Here is a 22,698-nt window from a genome sequence, read left to right as displayed (position 1 = left end):
CCTGGCTCACCGTGATGGGAAGAGAGGGCAGAAGGATATGCCCTGAAGTGGCTGCCCCGATAACTCAACCCTTCCCCACAAGGGCCAGGGAGATGGAAATCAGTCGGTCTGGTAAACCCTGGGTGTGTTGGCAAGGGTGAAGAGAGCATGTACTGTAGAGTGGAGCTGGCCTGACTACCTGCCTGTCTACTCCACCTGTGGCCTGCCTACCTGCTTGTCCACCTCCAACCTGCTTGCCTGTCTTTCTGCCCACCTCCAACCTGCCTGCCTACCTACCCATCTGGCCGGCCTGCCTGCCTGCCCACCTCTGACCTTCCTGCTCTCCTCTGGGTTGTCTGCCTGGCCGTCCACCTCCGGCCTCCCTGCCTGTCTGCCTGCCCACCTCTGGCCTGCCTGCCTGCCTGTCTGCCCACCTCTGGCCCGCCTGACAGCCGACCTTCATGGCTACCTGCCCACCTCTGGCCTGCCTGCTTGTCTGTCTGCCCACCTCCGGCCTGCCTCTCTGTCTGTCTCCCCGTCTCTGGCCCACCCAACTGCCTGCCCACTTCTAGTCTGCCTTCCTGCCCGCCTGCCTGTTTGCCCGCCCCCCTCTGACCTGCTTGCCTGCTTGCCCACCTCTGGCCTGCCTGCCTGCCTGACAGCCCACCCGCCTCCATCCTGCCTGGTTCGGGGGCCCTTGTCTGGGCCGGACCGGGCGCTGCCGCTCCCCCCCGGCACCGAGCAGACGGTGCCACGCAGATTCCTGCCAAGGCCCCGGAACACGGTATATTTAGCCCTGCAGGAGCCACTTAGCACGGGAGCAGAGCCAGGTTGGGCTCCCTGCCAGCCTGGGCTGGACAGAAGGAGGGGGCAGGGGGACCCCGAGGAGGAAGGTCAGCTTTGGTGGGAGAAGGGGAGAGGGCGGGGGCATGCAGGGGCAACCGGAGCAGCTGCTCCTGTGGGTCTGGTCAAGCGGCACTCAGCTGGGGTGGCGGAGGCCAGGGTGGGTGCAGACTGGGGTGGGCACATATCAGTTCACAGAGGAGGTCGGGGTGGCCAAAGGCTGGTGTGGGCACAGGCCAAGGTGGGCACAGATTGGGGTGTGGGGAGACCAGGGTGGGTGAGGGCCAGGGTTGGTAGAGGCTGGGATGGACAGAGGCCAGTGTGGGCACTTATATGCTCCCCCATTGCAGGAAGGGACCGGAGGGTGTGGGAACCCCCGACCCCCGGCACAAACTTTCAGTCTGGGGCCTGGGAAGGGTGAGGGCTAGTCGGTCAGCAGCTCCTGGGGCTGAGGCCAGGGGGGGAGCAGCAGACCCCAACCCAGCTGTGACCTCAGCCCAGCCACCCTGGGCACCTCGAGGGTGGGGGCAGGGCAGGAGGAAGCACCCTCTCGCTGCTGGACCCCAGCCCCTGGGGCAACAAGCTGATGGGCGAGAAGATGGGAGGGAAGCATAGAGCCTGGTCCTGGGTTCTAATCTTGACTCCACTTGTTTGCTGTGTGACCTTGGGCCAGTCATTTCTCTTTGCCTCTGTTCCCTCATCTGTAAAATGGGGATTAAGACTGTGAGCCCCACGTGGGATGGACTGCATCTAACCTGATTAGCTTGCATAATAATGATAGCATTTATTAAGCACTTACTATGTGCAAAGCACTGTTCTAAGCGATGGGGGAGGTTACAAGGTGATCAGGTTGTCCCATGGGGGGCTCACAGTCTTAATCCCCATTTTACAGATGAGGTAACTGAGACACAGAGAAGTGAAAAGACTTGCCCAAAGTCACACAGCTGGCAATTGGTGGAGCTGGGATTTGAACCCATGACCTCTGACTCCAAAGCCCGTGCTCTTTCCACTGAGCCATGCTGCTTGCATCTACCCCAGCACTTAGAACAGTGTTTGACACATAATAAGTGCTTAACAAATACCATCATCCTCATCATCGAGGGGGAAAGGATAGGGAGGAGAGAGGGCCTGTGTCTAACCTGATTAGCATGTATCTGCCCCAGCGCTTAGAATAGTGCTTGACACATTATAAGCTTTTAACAATAATGATGGCATTTATTAAGCGCTTACTATGTGCAAAGCACTGTTCTGAGCGCTGGGGAAGTTACAAGGCGATCAGATTGCCCCATGGGGGGGCTCACAGTCAATCCCCATTTTACAGATGAGGTAACTGAGGCCCAGAGAAGTGAAGTGACTTGCCCAAAGTCACACAGCTGACAATTGACGGAGCCAGGATTTGAACCCATGACCACCGACTCCAAAGCCCAGGCTCTTTCCACTGAGCCACGATGCCGTCATCATCGAGGGGGAAAGGAGAGGGAGGAGAGAGGGGAAGGGGCCTGATGATCTTTTGGCTTCCCGGGTGCGTGACACATAGTAAGTGCTTACTTACCAGAGCCCAGGGTTGCTATAAGCGGGTCAGGACTCCCTTCTGGAGTCTCTGGGAGGCGGAGGGGGAGCCCATGTCTGTCTGCGGTAGTGTGATCTGTGTTGACGGGTGCTGCCTGGTTGCTGTCACACCTGACAATCCGCCGCAGGCGCTTCAGCAGCCTGGGGAAACTGCCAGCAGCCGTGCTAAACCAGGGCAGGACCGTGGGGGCATGGGCCTTCTCCAAGCCTGCCGGAGAAGCACGGACCATTCCACTCACACTCTCCTGACCCACTGCCCCGGCTGCACCAGTCTCCCCCGTGCCCCTGCTCCCCCCCTCATTCATTCATTCAATTGTGTGTACTGAATGCTACTGTGTGCAGAGCACTGTACTCAGCGCTTGGGAAGTACAAGTTGGCAACATATAGAGACGGTCCCTACCCAACAACAGGCTCATAGTCTAGAAGGGGGAGACAGACAACAAAACAAAACATGTGGACAGGTGTCAAGTCGTCAGAATAAACAGAAATAAAGCTAGATGCACAGCATTAACAAAATTAATAGAATGGTAAATATGTACAAGTAAAATAAATAGAGTAATAAATCTGTACAAACATATATACCTCTCTTCCTCCCTTCAAGGCCCCACTGAGAGCTCATCTCCTCCAGGAGGCCTTCCCAGACTGAGCCCCTTCCTTCCTCTCCCCCTCATCCCCCTCTCCATCCCCCGCATCTTACCTCCTTCCCTTCCCCACAGCATCTGTATATATGTATATATGTTTGTACATATTTATTACTCTATTTATTTATGTAGTTTACTTGTACCTATCTATTCTATTTATTTTATTTTGTTAGTATGTTTGGTTTTGTTCTCTGTCTCCCCCTTCTAGACTGTGAGCCCACTGTTGGGTAGGGACTGTCTCTATATGTTGCCAGCTTGTACTTCCCAAGTGCTTAGTACAGTGCTCTGCACACAGTAAGTGCTCAATAAATACATTTGATTGATTGATTGATTGATTGATATACAGGTGCTGTGGGGAGGGGAAGGAGGTAGGGCTGGAGGAGGATGGGGAGGAGGAGAGCCCTCCCCAACTGAATACTCCCTGACCCTCTCGTGGGGGAGGTAGGGCTTTGCTCAGATATTCATGTGCAGTTATTATTATTATTATGATATTTGTTATGCGCTTACTATGTGGCATGCATTGTTCTAAGTGCTGGGGTTGGCAGTGGAGTGGGGGGAATAATAATAATAATATTATGTTGTGTTGCCAACTTGTACTTCCCAAGCGCTTAGTACAGTGCTCTGCACCCAGTAAGCTCTCAATAAATACGATTGATTGATTGATTAATAATAATGTTGGTATTTGTTAAGCGCTTACTATGTCCCAAGCCCTGTTCTAAGCGCTGATAGGGGGATACAAGGTAAACAGGTTGTCCCAAGTAGGGCTCACAGTCTGAATCCCCATTTTACAGATGAGGTCACTGAGTCCCAGAGAAGTGAAGTGACTCGCCCAAGGTCACACAGCAGACCCGCAGCCGAGCAGGGATCAGAACCCACGTCCTCTGACTCCCAAGCTCGGTTCTTGCCACTAGTCCACGATGCTTCTCCCAGTTCTGCCCCCTCACCCACTCCCGCCCAGCCCCTCCCCTGCCTCAGTGGCTTCGTGTGGCCAAGGAAGAGGATGGGGAGAGGCAGGGTGGTGGGGGGAGAGCTGTGAGAGCCCAGAGGGAGATGTAGGTCAAGAGCTGCCCAAGGTCAGGGGGAGGATAGGAGGGGCTGGGGGAGCAGGGGCAGGGGCAGTCATGGGAGCCAGCAGTCCGGCGGAGGGGCTGGGGGTGTCCCTGTCCCACTCCAGGCCTCCCCCTCTCTCCCCGTGCCCCCCAGCAACCCCCGTGGCCATGGGCACAGTTGATGATGATGATGATGATGGCATTTATTAAGTGCTTACTATGTGCAAAGCACTGTTCTAGGCGCTGGGGAGGTTACAAGGCCATCAGGTTGTCCCACGGGGGGTTCACAGTCTTCATCCCCATTTTACAGATGAGGTAACTGAGGCCCAGTGAAGTGACTTGCCCAAAGTCACCCAGCTGACAATTGGCGGAGCCGGGATTTGAACCCATGACCTCTGACTCCAAAGCCCGGGCTCTTTCCACTGAGCCACGCTGCTTCACAGTTCCTGGCCGGGCTCCCAGGCACCAGTGCCAGCCTGCGGAGACCGGCAGCCAGTCGGTCAATCATATCTATTGAGCGCTTACCGTGTGCAGAGCACTGTACTAAGTGCTGGGGAAACTATAACGTAACGGGCACATTCCCTGCCCACAGCGAGCTCATAGTCTAGAGGGGGACACAGGCATCAATCAGTCAGTCAGTCTTATTTACTGAGCGCTTACTGTGTGCAGGGCACTGTACTAAAAGAGCCCGGGCTTTGAAGTCAGAGGTCATGGGTTCTAATCCTGGCTCCGCCAATTGTCAGCTGTGTGACTTTGGGCAAGTCACTTCACTTCTCTGTGCCTCAGTTCCCTCATCTGTAAAATGGGGGTTAAAACTGTGAGCCCCCCGTGGGGACAACCTGATCTTCTTGTAACCTCCCCAGCGCTTAGAACAGTGCTTTGCACATAGTAAGCGCTTAATAAATGCCATAATAATAATAATAATAATGAGCACTTGGGCGAGAACAATATTCTACGCACAACGAGCTCACAGTCTAGAGGGGGACACAGACATTAGTCAGTCAGTCAGTCATTTATTAAGCGCTTACTGTGTGCTGAGCACTGTACCAAGCGCTTGGGAGAGCACAGAACAACAGACCTATTTCCTGCCCACAGAGGGCTTCCCCAGGACCCCAGTGGAAACCCCGGAGTTCTGCCCCACCAGCGGGCTCACCATGCTGATGAGCACGAACTCCCGCCTGAGGGGGTCGAAGGCAGTGACTGACCAGAAGTGATTTCATCATCTATCGTATTTATTGAGCACTTACTGTGTGCAGAGCACTGTACTAAGCGCTTGGGAAGTACAAGTTGGCAACATATAGAGACAGTCCCTACCCAACAGTGGGCTCGCAGTCTAAAAGATTTGTTGAGGAAAGTGCCCGAGGCGGGGACCCAGGCTTCACCAACCCGATAGCTTTCAGAAGTGGGCAGGGAGTAACCCCACAGCCAAATCCCAAGGGGAAAAGAAAGAAATGATGGTATTTGGTAAGCACTTACTATATGCCGAGCACTGTTCTAAGCGCTGTGGTAGATTTCCAGGTAATCAGGTTGGACGCAGTCCCTGTTCCCACAGGGAGCTCACAGTCTCAATCCCCATTTTACAGATGAGGTCATTTAGGCACAGAGAAGTTAAGTGACTTGCCCAAGATCATGCAGCAGACAGGTGGCGGAGCTGGGACTAGAACCCACGACCTCTGACTTCCAAGCCTGTGCTCTTGCCAAGGAAGAGAGCTTAGTACAGTGCTCTGCTCTCAGTCAGCGCTCAATAAATAGGATTGAATGAACGAAAAAAAAGGAAGAAGAGGGGAAAGGGGAGGGAGGGAGAGGTTGCTTTTTCTTGCCCAGAGGAACTGCTCCGCCACCCTGCTGGGGATGGGTGAACCGAGCAGGTGTTGTGACCCTGTGGACAGCGTGGGCAGTGCAGACACTGCAGATAGTGTGGACAACGTGACCAGTGTGGACAGTGCTCCCCCTTTTAGACTGTGAGCCCACTGTTGGGTAGGGACTGTCTCTATATGTTGCCAACTTGTACTTCCCAAGCGCTTAGTACAGTGCTCTACACACAGTAAGCGCTCAATAAATACGATTGATGATGATGATGGCAGTGCGAACAGCGCGGGGACCGCGGGCAGTGAAAGCCAGGGGTGCTGCGGACCAGCTCTGGAGTTTTAGAGTCCTGAGCCCAGACACCCACCTCCCTTCCAGACCACTTTCTAGGGGTTTTGGGGGTGAGGCAGGGGTCCGGCTTCATCTCTAGGGATCCCCCTCCCACCACGGAGCAGGTGACCCGAACCCCGCTGGCCCCCATGATGTCACGCCCAGGGCCCACCAATCCCTGGGAGGCTCCTCTCTGGGGTCTGGCCTACGGGAGGTCTGAAATCAATCAATCAATCAAGCGTATTTATTGAGCGCTTACTGTGTGCAGAGCACTGTACTAAGCGCTTGGGAAGTACAAGTTGGCAACATATAGAGACAGTCCCTACCCAACAGTGGGCTCACAGTCTGCAGGGGTCTGGGCGTCCAAAGGAGAGGCCCCTCCCTCAAGGGGGGCCGGGGGGGAGTAGGAGGGGAGACAGTGGGGGCAATTGTTCTTCTAGGGACTTTGGCTGGGGGGGTAGTGTGGTCTCAAAGAGTCCGGCCAGGACAGGAGGGAAGTAGGCTTCCTCTGGGCTTGGGCGTTACTTCACCACCCCGGGTCCTTCTTATAATAATAATCATTATGGTGTTTATTAAGCACTTACTTCCTATGTGTCAGGTACTGTTCTAAGTTCTGGGGTAGATACAAGATAATCAGGTTGGATACAGTCCCAGTCCCACATAAGGCCCACAGTCTTAATCCCCATTTTACAGATGAGAGAACTGAGGCACAGAGAAGTGAAGCGACTTGCCCAAGGCCACACGGCAGATGAGTGGTGGAGCTGGGATTCGAACCCATGACCTTCTGAATTCCAGGCCCTTGTTCTACCCACTAGGCCTCATATGGAGCAGCAGCCTAGTCCCGCTTTGTTCCGCCCCTCCAGGGGAGCTGCGAGCGCGATGAGAGCAATGCCAAGGGGAAGAGGCAGGAGATTATCTCTTGGGTGGGCTTGCATTTGGGGCACGGGTCCAGACCTCCGGAGCTGCCCACTGGGAGCCGGGAGGAGGTTCTTTCTCAAACCCCTCTGGAATGCTACTAGCTCCTTGGGAATCAGATTCCGCCTTCTTGAGGCAGACGGCCCCTCCTCTGCCATCCAAGCGCTCCCCTTAGGACAGCGGCTCCTCTTGTGCCCGCCTCACCCCCGGGTCTTCCTCCTCCGGCCTGGTAATTGTGCACCCAAGCAAATTCAGCGCACGTTGCTCCCTGCTTCATTCCTGCCCCGCCTTCTGGCTGTTGCCTGGTCCTGGCTGCCTCTGCCTTTTGACGACCCATCTCTGGGGCAGCAAACAAACACACACACACACACACACACGCCCGGGCCCGCCTGGGAGTCAGCGGATCTGGATTCTTATCCCAGCTCCACCACTTGCCTGCTATGTGACCTTGGACAAGTCACTTCACTTCTCGGTGCCTCAGATCCCTCATCTGTAATACGGGGATTCAGTGCCCCTTCTCTCTCCTCCTTAGACTGTGAGCCCCAAGTGGGACAGGGACTGTGTCCAACCTGATTATCTTACATCAACCCCAGTGTTTCGCACATAGTCAGCACATAACATGTACCACTATTATTATTATTGTTGTTGTTATTGTCATTATTCATTCAATTGTATTTATTGAGCACTTACTGTGTGCAGAGCACTGTACTAAGCGCTTGGGAAGTACAAGTTGGAAACATATACGATACTATAATATACTATGTCATTACAAACATAGTAATACCCAGATAAACACAGGCACAAACATAGTTACACCTAGGTAGGTACACCTAGCTAAGTTCACATGTATACCCACATAGGCAAGCTAGATACACACATAAACATTCCATGCCCCCTCCCCACAACACATCCACCCCCTCCTGCCTTCTTCCTCCATTCACCCTTGGGGTAGCAGTGTGGCCCAGTGGAAAGAACGTGAGCCTGGGTGTCAAAAGACCTAGGTTCTAATCTCAGCTCCATCCCTCGCCTGCTCTGACACCTTGGGCAAGTCACGTTCCTTCTCTGTAGCTCAGATCCCTCATCTGCAAAATGGGGTTTCAATTCTCGTTCTCCCTCCTACTTAGACTGTGAGCCCCATGTCTATACCCCTAAGGTGGGGAGGCTCGGGAAGGGGCCGGAATAGTTGCCCCATTCTCCCTCAGAGCAGTGTTCCGATCGACGCTTCCATCCTACTGTGATCAGCCAGGACCTCCTCCTGCCCCTTATCTATCTATCTTGTATCTATCCCAGCGCTTTGTACAGTGCTTGGCACATAGCAAGTGCTTAACAAATGTGGCCATTATTATTATTATTATTATGAAAATAATAATTCCCCAGGAATTTCTGTCCTAGCCTGACCCTAGTCCTGGCCGTGGCCCTGACCCTGGTCCAGTCTGGCCTTGGCCCTGCTTGGGGCCTCTCTCAGCTCTGAGCTCTGAGCCAGCCTGGGATGATGGGAGGAGTGATTGGATGATAATAATAATAATAATAATGGCATTTATTAAGCACTTACTATGTGCAAAGCACTGTCCTAAGCACTGGGGAGGTTACAAGGTGACCAGGTTGTCCCACGGGGGGCTCACAGTCTTCACCCCCATTTTACAGATGAGGTAACTGAGGCACAGAGAAGTTAAGTGACTTGCCCAAAGTCACACAGCTGACAATTGGCAGAGCTGGGATTTGAACCCATGACCTCTGACTCCAAAGCCCGTGCTCTTTCCACTGAGCCACGCTGCTTGTGTGGCCCACTGGCAAGACCAGGGGTTTGGGAGTCAAAGGGTGTGGATTTTAATACCAGCTCTGCCACTTGTCTGCTGTGTGACCTGGGGCAAATCACTTCACTTCTCTGGGTCTGTTATGTAATCTGTAAAATAGGGATTGAAACCGTGAGCCCCATGTAGGACAGGAACTGTGTCCAACCTAATGATCTACTACCTACCCCTCGCTTAGAACGGTACTTGTCACATAGTAAGTGCTTAACAAATACCATTATTATTATTATTATTATTAGTGCTAAGGGTGGGGATGGAGGCCAGGAGAGATGGAAGGAAGAATCAGGGGCCTCTACTTCCCTGTGCAGATCCCGGCCTGGGTTGGAGGGGGAGGGGCAGTGGGATGTCTATACCCCCAAGGTGGCGAGGCTCGGGAAGGGGCTGTAATAGTTGCCCCATTCTCCCTCAGAGCAGTGTTCCGATCGACCCTTCCATTCTACTGTGATCAGCAAGGACCTGCCCCTGCCCCTTATCTATCAGCTTAACCCAGTCATTCATTCATTCATTCAGTTGTGTTTATTGAGCGCTTACTGTGTGCAGAGCACTGTACTAAACGCTTGGGAAGTACTAGTTGGCAACATATAGAGATGGTCCCTATCCAACAACGGGCTCACAGTCTCCCTAGCTCTGTTCCTCCCTCTCTTGCCCTCTCACCCCCCACCCACTTTGTCCCTGTCCCATCCCACCCCCAGCCTCATCCAGCCTGTCACCAGACCAGCTCCAGATCTTCTTTCTCCATGCATCCTGGTCAGCCCTGCCTGGGATAATCCCCTCCTCCTCCCCACCCCCACCAGGCCCCAGGAGAGGATGAACCCAGGGCCAACGGTCTCACTTGGGTTCCTCCATCCCCAGCTCCTTTCTGGCCACCACCCGGCCCGTCACCCTCTCTCCCTCCTTCCCACAGAGCTCCTGGGCTCCACCAAGAGAGTGAATGTCAACTTCCAAGACACTGATGGGTGAGTGTGGGGGTCCGGGGCTCCGGGGATATGGGAAAAGGATCCCAGGCCTCTGTTCTCTGAGCCAAGTGAGAGGGAGGAAGGGTGCGAGGGGCTGGACCAGGAAGCCCCACTCCAGTGACCACAGACCCCATGGACCCCTCTGCCTGGTCCTCTGTGAACTATTATGCCTTATTGAAAAGGCACATCTCCTCCAAGAGGCCTTCTCTGACTGTGTCCAACCCGATTTGCTTATATTCCCCCCCCTCCAGCACTTAGTACAGTATCTGGCACATAGTAAGTGCTTAACACATATCATAATTATTAAGCCCTTCTTTCCTCTTTTCCTACTCACTTCTGCATCATCCTGACTTGCTCCCTATATTCACCCCCCACTCCCAGCCCCACAGCACTTACATCCATATCTGTGATTTATTTATTTATATTAATGTCTGTCTCCCCCTTAAGACTGTAAGCAAGTTGTGGTAGGGAATATGTTTGTTCATTGTTGTATTGTACTCTCCTAGCACTTAGTACAGTGCTCTGCACACAGTAGGCGCTCAATAGATATGATGGACTGATGTACTGACTGCTCCCAGATCTGAGCCTGGTGTGGGGTGGGACCTAGGGCCCCTGGGCACCTCTTTCTGTAATACAGCCCTGAGCACCAAGGATTCCTCTGTTCTCAGACCTTGGATCCGGTCCCGTGCCAGCTGACCCCCAAAGGGAGAGGGAATCTGCAGGGATCTTCCCCAGTCAAGGAAGACCCTTCCCTGCCCCTCCCACGATCTCTGGAGCCTAGAGCAGGTCTTCTTGGGTTTCCCCCATTCATTCATTCATTCAACCGTATTTATTGAGAGCTCACTGTGTGCAGAGCACTGTACTAAGCATTTGGAAGAGTATGATAGAACAATATAACAGACATATTCCCTGCCCATAACGAGCTTACAGTCTAGAGGGGGAGACAGACATTAACATAAATGAATAAATTACAGATATGGACATAAGTGTTGTGGGGCTGGGAGAGGGGATGAGGGAGCAAAAGAGAGAGAGAGCATATGGATGTGTGTGTCTGTACATATACATATGCATATATATACACGCATACACCTTCACGTGTTATGGCTCCCTAGCAACCCATGTATGTATGTGTGTATGTGCTTATGTCCTCCCTGATGCTTTCAGGGGCTAAAGGGAGGGGACAGCCTCCTCCATTGCTCCAGTTTGTTCAGAAACTCCTGACCATCAGCTCCATCTCCCTCCTATTTATCCACTCTCATCTCCCTCCCCACCCCAGCTCCCACTTTTCATCCCTCTCGAGCCAACCTGCTCATGGGGCCTCGTGCTCGACTCCCTCGTTGGCAATCCTGGTTCGCCTCCTTCCTCCATCTGTCCCTTCCCCTTCCCCTTTTCCAGATCGCAGCTCTCCCTATCTTCAAAGCTCTCCTGACATCACATCTCCTCCAGGAAACCTTCCCAGATTCATTTTTCTCCTCCCCAGATCACCCCCGCCCCCACCAACTCTGTCAATCAATCAATCATATTTGAGCACCTTCTATGATAATAATAATAATGATGGTATTTGTTAAGAACTTACTATATGCAAAGCACTGTTCTAAGCGCTGGGGAGGTTACAAGATGATCAGGTTGTCCCACGGGGGGATCACAGTTTTAAGCCCCATTTTACGGATGAGGTAACTGAAGCACAGAGAAGTTAAGTGATGTGCCCAAAGTCACACAGCTGACAGTTACTGGAGCAGGGATTTGAACCCATGACCTCTGACTCCAAAGCCTGTGCTCTTTCCACTGAGCCACGCTGAAGAGCACTCTACTAAGTGCTTTGGAGAGCACACTAGAAAAGATTTGGTAATAATAATGGTATTTGTTAGGCACTTACTATATACTAAGCACTGTTCTAAGCTCTGGGGCAGATACAAGATAATCAGGATGGACACAGTCCCTGTCCCAATAGGGGCTCAAGTCTAATTAGGAAGAACTGCAGGAACTGAATCCCTGTTTTACAGGATGAGGACACTGTGGTACAGAGAAGTTAGTAGACATGTTCCCTGCCCATGAGAGAGTTTACAGCCCAGAGAAACTCAGGTCTCTAAGCTCTTGTAATAACAATAATAATAATAGCAATTTGAGAAACAGCACGACCGAGTGGAAAGAGCACGGGCTTGGGAGTTAGAAGACCTGGGTTCTAATCCTGACTCCACTTCTTGTCTGATGTGTGATCTTAGGCAAGTCACTTAACTTCTCTGTGCCTCAGTTACCTCATCTGCAAAATGGGGATTAATACTGCGAGCCCTCTGTGGGATAGGGACTGTGTCCAACCTGATGATCTTGTATCTATCCCAGCGGTTAGTACAGGGTACTAAAAATAGTATTTATTAAGTGCTTATGGTGTGCAGAGCACTGTACTAAATGCTGGGAGAAAATACCTAGTTGACTTTAGACTATAGACTCCTCAGCACTCTGGTGCCACTCCTGTACTGATGCCCTCACATCCACCCATGGCATTTGTGATCCCATCCACTTTCATACTCGCTGCGGACAAGGAATCTGTCTATTGTTATATTGTACTCTCCGAAGTGCTTAGTACAGTGCTTGGCACACAATAAGTGCTCAATAAATGATTGAGAGCCTCCACAGAGCCAGCTTTCTACTCTCTTGTTCCCCTTAGCAATCAAGAGCATTTATTGGGTCCTTTGTGTAGAGAACTGTACTGAGTGCTTGGCAAAGTACAGTACAGTCAGTAGAGAAGCAGCATGGCATAGTAAATAGAGAAGCAGCGTGGCATAGTGGATAGAGCACGGTCCTGGGAGTCAGAAGGTCATGGGTTCTAATCCCGACTCTGCCACTTGTCTGTTGCGTGACCTTGGGGAAGTCACTTCACTTCTCTGTGGCTCAGTTACCTTGCCTGTAGAATGGGGATGGAGACTATGAGCCCCATGTAGGACAGAGACTGTGTCCAAACCAATTTGCTTGCATTCACCCCAGCGCTTAGTACAGTGCCTGGCCCGTTCTGCCCCCGCATCGGTTCCTCCAACCTCTGTCCCTTTCCATCCCTGCCGGCTTGGAGGAGTGTAGGAGCGGGGGGCAGAGAAAATCGGGAAAGGGGTGTGGGTGTATGAAGTTCCAGTACGGCCTGGAAAGGGGGAAGGGCTGGGCTGGAACAGCAGGAGGGGGGACTGAAAGTAGGGGGACCCTCAGTCCTTTGGGGGTCTCTGATGGCCCCTCCCGCCCCCCCCCCCCCCAGGTTCTCAGCCCTCCACCACGCCGCCCTCAATGGCAACACGGAGCTCATCGGGCTGCTCTTGGAGGCTCAGGCCGCTGTGGACATCAAAGACAACAAAGGTAAGGTGGCCGGGCTCAGGGGTCGGGCGTCAGAGGTGGGCAGGTGGGCTGGCGGTGCTGGTGAGCAGGCCTGTGACCTGCCCCTGTCCCTCTCCCCACCCCCGGCGGGACCCTGCCCTCTGAGCCCGCCCCTCTGATCCCCCAACCCCTCCAATACAGGTATGCGGCCTCTGCACTATGCTGCCTGGCAGGGCAAGAAGGACCCCATGAAGCTGGTGTTGAAGGCCGGCTCCGCCGTCAACATCCCATCCGACGAGGGACACATCCCCCTACACCTGGCAGCCCAGCATGGCCACTATGATGTGGTGAGGGGCCGGCGACTGGGGGGCCCCCAGCCGGGGCCAGAGGAGTCCAGGGCAGAATTGGCCATTATGGGGTGGGGAAGTGTCTGGGGGTGGTGCATGGAGAGAGAAGGGGCACAGATTCAGCACCTACTCTGTGCCAAGTACTGTGCTCAGTGCTAGGGCAGATTCAGAATGACCAGGTCGGACATAGACCCTGTCCTCACGGGTCTCATAGTCTAAGAATTATGGTATTTACTTGTTAAGAGCTTATATGTGTCAAGCACTGTTCTAAGAGGGAGAGCAGGAATCTTAGCTCCCATTTTACAGAGGAGGAAAATGAGGCCCAGAGAGGGTAAATGATTTGCCCAAGGTCACACAGCAGGCCAATTGGATCACCGAGAGTAGAACCTGGGACTCCAGATGCCTTACTCCGGACTCTCCTTTAGGCTAAATTGATTCCCCAATCTGTGGCTTTCCAGCTCGAAGTTTGCTGGCCTCGGCCTTCTCCCTCTCCTTTTCCCTGTTTCTTTCTTTTTCCCTCCTCCCTTCTCCCCACTCCTTTCTCCTTTCCCTCTCTCTCTCGGTTCCCTCTGCCCAATTCCAGGGGTTCTCCTGTACCAGGCTAGGTGTGGGGCTCAGGATGGGTGAGAGGAAAGGAGGGACAGGAAAAGGGAGGCCCCAGGGAGCAAGTCTTCCCTGCCCCGTGCCCAGGGATGCCCAGTCTGAAGGGGATGGATGGGCTCTAACTCCGCCTCTCCCCATCCCTCACCCCCACCAGTCGGAGATGCTGCTTCAGCATCAGTCCAACCCTTGTATTGTGGACAACTCCGGGAAGACCCCACTGGACTTGGCCTGTGAGTTTGGCCGGGTTGGGGTAAGTCTCCTCTCTGGCCGCAGGGGATGCATGGGGTCACCTGACACCTGGACTCTGGGGGGCAGGAGGGGCCGGTGGAGGGGCTCTGGGAAGGGCTGGAGGGGTCCTGATGGGGTGGAGAGTGGGCACTGAAGGGAGCTGGGGGAGCAGAGAGGCAGAGTTTGGCTCCTTGAAATGACCCCAAACTTCCTCGCCGCCTGGCTGGGGATGGGATGGACTGGGATATGAGCTCTGCCCTTGGGGGCCCCCCGCCCCCTTTGACCCCCATCCCTTCCGGCCCAGGTGGTGCAGCTGTTGCTAAGCAGCAACATGTGCGCAGCCCTGCTGGAGCCCAAGGCTGGGGACTCGGCCGATCCCAACGGGACCAGTCCCCTGCACCTGGCCGCCAAGAATGGCCACATCGACATCATCAGGTGTGGACGGGTGTTGGGGGTAATAATAAAAATAATAATGGCATTTGCGAAGCACTTACTATGTGCGAAGCACTGTTCTAAGCGCTGGGGGGATACAGTGTTAGCAGGTTGTCCTACGTGGGGCTCACAGTCTTAATCCCCATTTTACAGATGAGGGAACTGAGGCACAGAGAAGTTAAGTGACTTGCCCAAGGTCACACAGCAGCCATGTATTGGAGCCAGGATTAGAACCCATGACCTCTGACTCCCAAGCCCGGGCTCTTTCCACTGAGCCACGTTGCTTCTTTAGGGTAGGGCAGGAAGCTGGCAGGGGTGGAAACGGGCAGAGGTTGGAGGAACTGATGGGGGGGCAGAATGGGCTAGGAACGCTTATCAACCCATCAATCAATCAGTGGTATTTATTGAGTGCTTACTGTGTGCAGAACACTGTACTAAGCTCTTGGGAAAGTACAGTATAACAGACTTGATAGGCATGTTCCAACCAAATGGTCAATCAATGGTATTTATTAATAAGAATTATAACTATGGTATTTATTAAGCGCTTACTATGTGCCAAGCACTGTTTTAAGTGCTGGGGTTACCTGATATAAGGTAATTATTTTCCAAGCACTGTTCCAGGGTAGATATAAGGTAATCAGGTTGTCCCACTTAGGGCTCACAGTCTTAATCCCCATTTTCCGGATGAGGTAACTGAGGCACAGAGAAGTTAAGTGGCTTGCCCAAGGTCACACAGCAGACAAGTGGTAGAGCCAGGATTAGAACCCACGTCCTCTGACTCCCAATCCCATGCTTTTTCCACTAAGCCACACTGCTTCTCGTGCAGAGCACTGTACTAAGTGCTTGTGTGAGTACGATGCAACAGCGTTGGTAGTTACATCCCCTGCCCGTAACGAGATTCCAATCCAGCCCTTATCTGATCAAATATGGCAGCCTGCTCTTGTACCCAGGGGTTTTCTCTGCCTGTGTGGGGCCTTGCCCTGCAGTGCCCTGCTTTCCCCATCCCTCTGTCCCCCTTCTCTCTGTCCCACTATCTGCCCCCCTAAGTCCTGCCCAGAATTCCCCAGCCTCTCCACTGCAGGGCCTTCTCCCCATCCCGGGGAAACTTCTAGCCCCCTCCTGCCAAGGCAACTGGCAAGGGGCTGGGGAGAGCGGAGCCAGCCTTTTGGAAATTTTCCAGGGGCTTGGGAAGCTGGAGGGCGGACAAAGTCGTTGGAGGTGGGGGATGGGGGGCAGGATGTGGGGGAAGGAAGACCATCTGGGCCTGGAGTTGGGTGAAAGCCTTGGAGACCTGCCCAGCTCTGTGCTCTCCCAGCCTGGGCCCATTCCTGCAAAGCCCCAGGCTCACCCCAACTCCAGGCTCCAGCTCCCGGAGCCCATCCCCCACCTCAGCTCCGATTCCTGCAGCCCATGGACTGGCCCCTAGACATATATTCTGGGACCACCTTGGCCCCCAGCCCCACAAGCCCCCTGGACCATCCCAGCCCTCAGTCTCCAGCTAGATCCATAGCCCCCCGGCCCCCTGGGAGCACCCTGGCCCCCAGCCCCCAGCCCACCAATCCCCCCTGGGAACACCGCAGCGCCCAGCCAGATTCCCAGCCTCACAGCTCTCTGGAACTACCCTGTCTGCAGCCCCACAAACCCTGGGACCATCCCCTCTTCCATCCCCCAGCCAGATCTCCAACACCACAGCCCCCTGGAACCACCCCAGTCCCCAGCTCCCAGCCAGATCCCCAGCCTCGTAGCCCCCTGGGACCACCCTGGGCCACCGGCCTCCACCCCGACGCCCAGACTGCTGGCCTGCAAGCCCACTCCCTCCTCCCTTGCTCAGCGGTGCCCCGACCCCAGCCAGTCCCGTGCCTGCCCGCAGGCTCCTGCTGCAGGCGGGCATCGACATTAACCGGCAGACCAAGGCGGGCACGGCGCTCCACGAGGCCGCTCTCTGCGGGAAGACGGAGGTGGTGCGACTGTTGCTGGAGGTGAGACACCTTCAGCCTACCCTGGCCTTCCTCGGCCCAGTCCAGAGCCGGCACCCTCGGCCACACTCGCCCCTTTAGGAGCCTTCGGTCCCCTCTTGGCTGCCGCCTAGGCAAGTCTTCCCTGCCCTGTGCCCCATGCCCTCAGTTACCTAGTCCCTGCCCCCAGTCCTGCCCACTCTCCAGGACTCCAGGATCTAACCCAGCAGAGTCAGGCCCTCTGTGGCCCCCAGGCACCACCCCTAAGGAGGGTGTTCCGTGGCCTGCTGTGAAGAATCCCCCCTCCCCTCCCCGGCCTGTTCCGAGCTGACTTGTCCAAGATCCCCACCTCCACCCCCAGCTCCTACCATCCCAAGCTGACTGGACCAAGACTCCTCTTGCTCCTAACTGGTCCAAGACACCCTCCCCACCCCCTACTTCCTGCCACCCTGAGCTTACTGGCTCGACACCCCTTACCCCACCCTGGCCCCTGCCAACCTGAACCTACCGAGACCTCTCTGGATCCTGCCATCTTGAGTTGAGTGGTCCAAGATGCCCCCTCCCCACCTGCTCCTGCCGTGCCGAGTTGACTGGTCTGCGTTGCCCACCTCCCCTTCCCGCCCTGCCCAGAGCGGGATCAATGCTCACGTGAGGAACACCTACAGCCAGACGGCACTGGACATCGTCAACCAGTTCACCACCTCCCAGGCCGGCCGCGAGATCAAACAGCTGCTCCGAGGTTGGGGCCGCGCTGGGGTCCTGGGGCTGTGGGAGGGTAGGGGTCTAGGGAGAGGGGTGCATAGGCATCACCTAGGCACTAAGGGCCTGTTTGTGTCCTAGAAGCTTCAGCGGCTCTCCAGGTGCGGGCCGTGAAGGATTACTGCAACAACTACGACCTGACCAGCCTCAACGTCAAGGCCGGAGACGTCATCACTGTGAGTAGACGGACGAGGCTGGGAGTGGAGAAGTCGGTTGCAATGGGAAGGGACTGGTTGAGGCCCCTGGGGAGCCAGGGACTGGGGATCACATCCACTCTACTTAGAGGAGCAGTGTGGCTTAGTGGATAGAACAGGAGCCTGGGAGTCAGAAGGACCTGGGTTCTAATCCTGCCTCCGCCACTTGCCACTTGGGCAAGTCACTTCTCTTCTCTGGGCCTCAGTTTCCTCATCTGTGAAATGGGGATTAGGACTGTGAGCCCCCCGTGGGACAATCTGATCATTATCACCCTGTAACCACCCCAGCGCTTAGAACAGTGCTTTGCACATAGTAAGCGCTTAATAAATGCCATTAAAAAAAAGGACCTGGTTTCTAATCCTGCCTCCACCACTTGTCCGGTGTGTTACCTTAGGCAAGTCACTTCTCTGGGCCTCAGTTTCCTCATCTGTAAAATGGGGATTAAGACTGTGAGCTCCATGCGGGACAGGGACTGTGTCCAACCTGATTAACTTGTATCTTCCCCAGTGCTTAGAACAGTGCTCGGCACATAGTAAGCACTTAACAAGTACCATAATCATTATCACTCCATGACAGACTGAGGCCATTCAGGCCCTGACCCTGCATCTGCTCAAAGACCTAAGGCTCCCTGCCCTGCCTCCCCACCCCTCTAACCCCTCCTTCTTTCTCCTCCTTTCCTCCCACCCTAATGGGCTTGAGTATGGCCTCCAGCCAACTGGTGCACCAGGCTAGCGTACCAGGGTAAAGGAGCTGGAGCAGCTACTAAGCCCAACAGCTGAGGAGCTAGGAGAGGGAGGGGGAGTGTGACAACCTGCCCCCCTTCTTTTCCTCAGCTATGGGGGGGTCAGGATAGGAGACTTGGGTGGGGGGCTCCGGGTGACCCTAGAAATCTCAGGAAGCAGTGTGGCCTAATGGATGGGGCACAGGCCTGGGAATCAGGAGGACCGTGGTGCTGGGTGACCTTGGGCAAGCCACTACACTTCTCTGGGCCTCAGTTCCCTCAACTGTAAAATGGGGAATAAGACTGTGAGCCCCATGTGGGACATGGACCGTATCCAGCCTGATTAGCTAATATCTACCCCAGTGCTTAGTACAGTGCCTGGTACATAATAAGTGCTTAACAAATACCATTAAAAAAAAATCTCAGGCAGGCACAGAACCAGGGAGTGGGGAGGACATTGGGCTGGACCCTTCCTCATTTTGCCCCTGCCAGGCTGTGGGGTGGGTGAGGGGACTCTTGGCATCTTACCCCAACACTGACAGAGACTCCACCCCAAGACCCCCTCAACCCCCCTGACCCATCCGTCCCTCACCGCAGGTTCTAGAGCAGCATCCGGACGGCCGCTGGAAGGGCTGTATCCATGACAACCGGACCGGTAACGACCGTGTGGGCTACTTCCCGTCCACCCTGGTGGAGGCCATCAGCAAACGAACAGGCAACTCTCCCCCCATCACCCTTCTGGTCCCAGCATCCCGGGTGGCTCCCTGGAGGCTGGGGGACCACTGACCACTCACAGTTCCCTGTGGTCATGTGGTCGGGGGCCCAGGAAACGGGTCCTCCCCCAGCTCCCCTCACCCCCTGGTCCCACCACTGCCCGGCCCGCGTCTAGTCTGTGCAGGGGCCCATCTCTCTGATCAGCAAACATCCCATAGACCTGACACCCCCAGATGTTGGCCCTGACCCCGACTTGACTCAAACCCTGACTCTGCCCTGATTCATGTCCTCACCCCCAATTCTGTCCCCCGTCTCTCCTCCCTCCCTTCAGTGTCGGCTCTACCTGGGCTTTGGCCAACAGCGAGGGCCAGGCAGGGCTTGTGGCAGGGGCATATGTTGACCCGGGGGAAGGATGCAGGCTGGGGAGTGGGCTCGGCTCCTGGTTCTGTGGACCCCGTTTGAGGGATGCTTGATTTGGGGGAGGTGATAAGGCTGTCTGCTGATGAACGGTCGGAGGCCAATCCAAACCAGAGCAAACCCCCCAGATGGCCTGTCAAAAAGCAAAATTAGTTGCTCACCAAGGGTAAAGGATTAGGGTTAAAGTTAGGGTCTGGGCTAGGTTACTGGGAATGACTGGGGCTAGGGTTAGGGCCAGGGGTTAAGGTTAGCTCCAGGGTCAGGGGTTACGGTGAGAACGATGGTTGGTTTTTGGACTTTGGATAGGGGAGAGTAGAGACCAAATTGATTTGCATTAGGGTCTCCTAGGTGCGTGTTGGGAGGTGAGTAGGAAGGGGAATAATAATAATAACTGTGGTATTCGTTAAGGGATTATGTGTCAGGCACTGTGCTAAGCACTGGAGTAGATACAAGATAACTGGGTTGGAGGTTCACGGTCTTAATCCCCATTTTACAGACAAGGTAACTAAGGCACAAGAAAGTTAAATGACTTGCCTAAGGTCACACAGGAGACAGGTGGTGGAGCTGGGACTAGTACCCAGGTCCTTCTGACTCTCAGGCCTGAGAACTATCCATTAGGCTAGGCTGCTTCTCAGAAGCAACAGGGAAGAGATAATAATTATGACGGTATTTGTTAAGTGCTTACTATAGCCATGCACTGCTCTAAGTGCTGATGGACTGGGGAATCTGGGATTCAGGGTCCAGGCACAAGATTGGGGTGGCAACCACTTACCTGCTGTGTGACTTCAGGCAAGTCGTCACTTATCTGTGTCTCAATTTTCTCACCTGTAAAATGGGAATTCAATAATAATAATAATAATGATATTTGTTAAGAGCTTACTATGTGCGAAGCACTGCTCTAAGTGCTGTGGGGGGATACAAGGTGATTAGGTTGTCCCACGTGGGGCTCACAGTCTTAATCCCCATTTTACAGATGAAGTCACCAGGGCACAGAGAAGTTAAGTGACTTGCCCAAAGTCACACAGCAGACAAGTGGCGGAGCTGGGATTAGAAGCCATGACCTTTGACTCCCAAACCTGTACTCTTTTCACTGCACCATGCTGCTTCTCTGATGCCCGTTCTCCCTCCTAAGCTGTGAGCCCCATGTAGGACCTGATTATTCTGTATGTACTCCGGCGCTTAGTAAAAATACAGTGTTTGGGATATAGTGAGCGCTTAAAATAGCACAATTATTACAGTGCCTCTTATCCAACCAAGGCACCCCTAGAGAGCGTGTGAGAGTTTGTGTCTGAACAGACTTGCCAAGAATGTGGGGGTGTTACATTCTGTCTTTGGATTTCCGTGTTACTATGTCTGTCTTCTTGACTGTTATTTTGCTTTTGTAGCTGTCTTTGTCTCTCTGTGAGTGTGTTATGAATGTATGATTCTATATCTGCCTGTGTGTGTCTGACACGGTCCATATGGCTAAGTCTGAGTGTGTGTCTGTGTGTTACTGTATCAGTGTATATGTTACTGTGACTTTATGGCTGTTTCTGCAATGTGTGTCTGTGTGACGGTGTTACTGTGTCAACATGTATGTCACTGTATTTATATTCATTCATTCATTCATTCAATCATATTAATTGAGCGCTTACTGTGTGCAGAGCACTGTACTAAGCACTTGGGAAGTACAAGTTGGCAACATATTGAGATGGTCCCTACCCAACAACGGGCTCACAGTCTAGAAGGGGGAGACAGACAACAGAACAAAACATGTGGACAGGTGTCAAGTCATCAGAATAAATAGAAGTAAAGCTAGATAAGTGCTCAATAAATATGATTGATGATAATCATTAACAAAATAAATAGAATAGTAAATATGTACAAGTAAAATAAATAGAGTAATCAATCTGTACAAACTTTATATGCAGGTGCTGTGGGAATGGGAAGGAGGTAGGGTTGGGGGGGATGGGGAGGAGGAGAGGAAAAAGGAGGCTCAGTCTGGGAAGGCCTCCTGGAGGAGGTGAGCTCTCGGTAGGGCTTTGAAGGGAGAAAGAGAGCTAGCTTGGCGGATATGTGGAGGTAGGACATTCCAGGCCAGGGGGAGGACATGGGCTGGGAGTAGACGGCGGGACAGGTGAGAACGAGGTATAGTGAAGAGGTTAGCGGCGGCAGAGGAGTGGAGGGTGTGGGCTGGGCTGGAGAAGGACAGAAGGGAGGTGAAGTAGGAGGGGGCGAGGGGACGGAGAGCCTTGAAGCCGAGAGTGAGGAATTTTTTCTTGATGTGTAGGTTGACTGGTAGCCACTGGAGATTTTTGAGGACTTTATATGACTGGATCTGTAATATGTGGCTGTGTGTGACAGTGTTACGGTGTCTCTCTGTGTGTAACTGTGCCTATGGCTGTGTCTGTATGTCCTGTCTCTCCCTACTCCAGTCCATACTTCGCTCTGCTGCCCGGATCATTTATCTACAAAAACATTCAGGACGTATCACTCCGCTCCTCAAAAACCTCCAGTGGTTGCCCATCCACCTCCACCTCAGACAAAAACTCCTCACCGTTGCCTTTAAAGCTCTCCCTTCCTACCTCACCTCACTTCTCTCCTTCTACAATCCAGCCCGCACTCTTCACTCCTCTGGTGCTAATCTCTCACTGTGCCTTGATGTCGCCTGTCCGCCGCCGACCCCTGGCCACATCCTACCGCTGGCCTGAAATGCCCTCCCTCCTCAAATCCTCCAGACAATGACTCTCCCCCCTTCCAAAGCCTTATTGAAGGCACATCTCCTCCAAGAGGCCTTCTCAGATTAAGTCTCACTTTTCCTCATCTCCCACTCCCTTCTGTGTCACTCTGACTCACTCCCTTTGCTCTTCCCCACTCCCAGCCCCACGGCACTTAGGTACATATCTGTAATTTTATTTATTTCTATTGATGTCTGCCTCCCCTCCCTCTAGACTATGAACTTGTTGTGGGCAGGGAATGTGACCATTTATTGTTGTATTGTACTCTCCCAAGCGCTTAGTACAGTGCTCTGCACACAGTAAGCTCTCAATAAATATACAATTGAATGAATGAATGAATGAATGCATGTCACCATTTATATGGTTATGTCTGTGTGCAAATGTCACTATGTCTATGTGGCTGTAATGTGTGTC

General features: G+C 53.6%; 1 protein-coding gene across 1 annotated transcript in view; it reads left to right on the top strand.

The window, feature by feature from the left end:
- CASKIN1 (CASK interacting protein 1) overlaps positions 1-22,698 on the top strand; it is an 88,509-nt gene that overhangs the window by 35,549 nt on the left and 30,262 nt on the right. The window contains 9 exon segments of the mRNA XM_038762623.1: positions 9,848-9,899; positions 13,141-13,238; positions 13,398-13,543; positions 14,301-14,396; positions 14,679-14,809; positions 16,677-16,785; positions 17,392-17,500; positions 17,602-17,696; positions 19,034-19,151. Of these exon segments, the coding sequence (XP_038618551.1) occupies positions 9,848-9,899; positions 13,141-13,238; positions 13,398-13,543; positions 14,301-14,396; positions 14,679-14,809; positions 16,677-16,785; positions 17,392-17,500; positions 17,602-17,696; positions 19,034-19,151 (954 nt within the window).

Source organism: Tachyglossus aculeatus, chromosome 21 (assembly GCF_015852505.1).
Source record: "Tachyglossus aculeatus isolate mTacAcu1 chromosome 21, mTacAcu1.pri, whole genome shotgun sequence".
NCBI classification, from domain to species: Eukaryota; Metazoa; Chordata; class Mammalia; order Monotremata; family Tachyglossidae; genus Tachyglossus; species Tachyglossus aculeatus.
The sequence above is the reverse complement of the archived record's forward strand: the minus strand, read 5'-3'. Positions and strand labels throughout refer to the sequence as shown.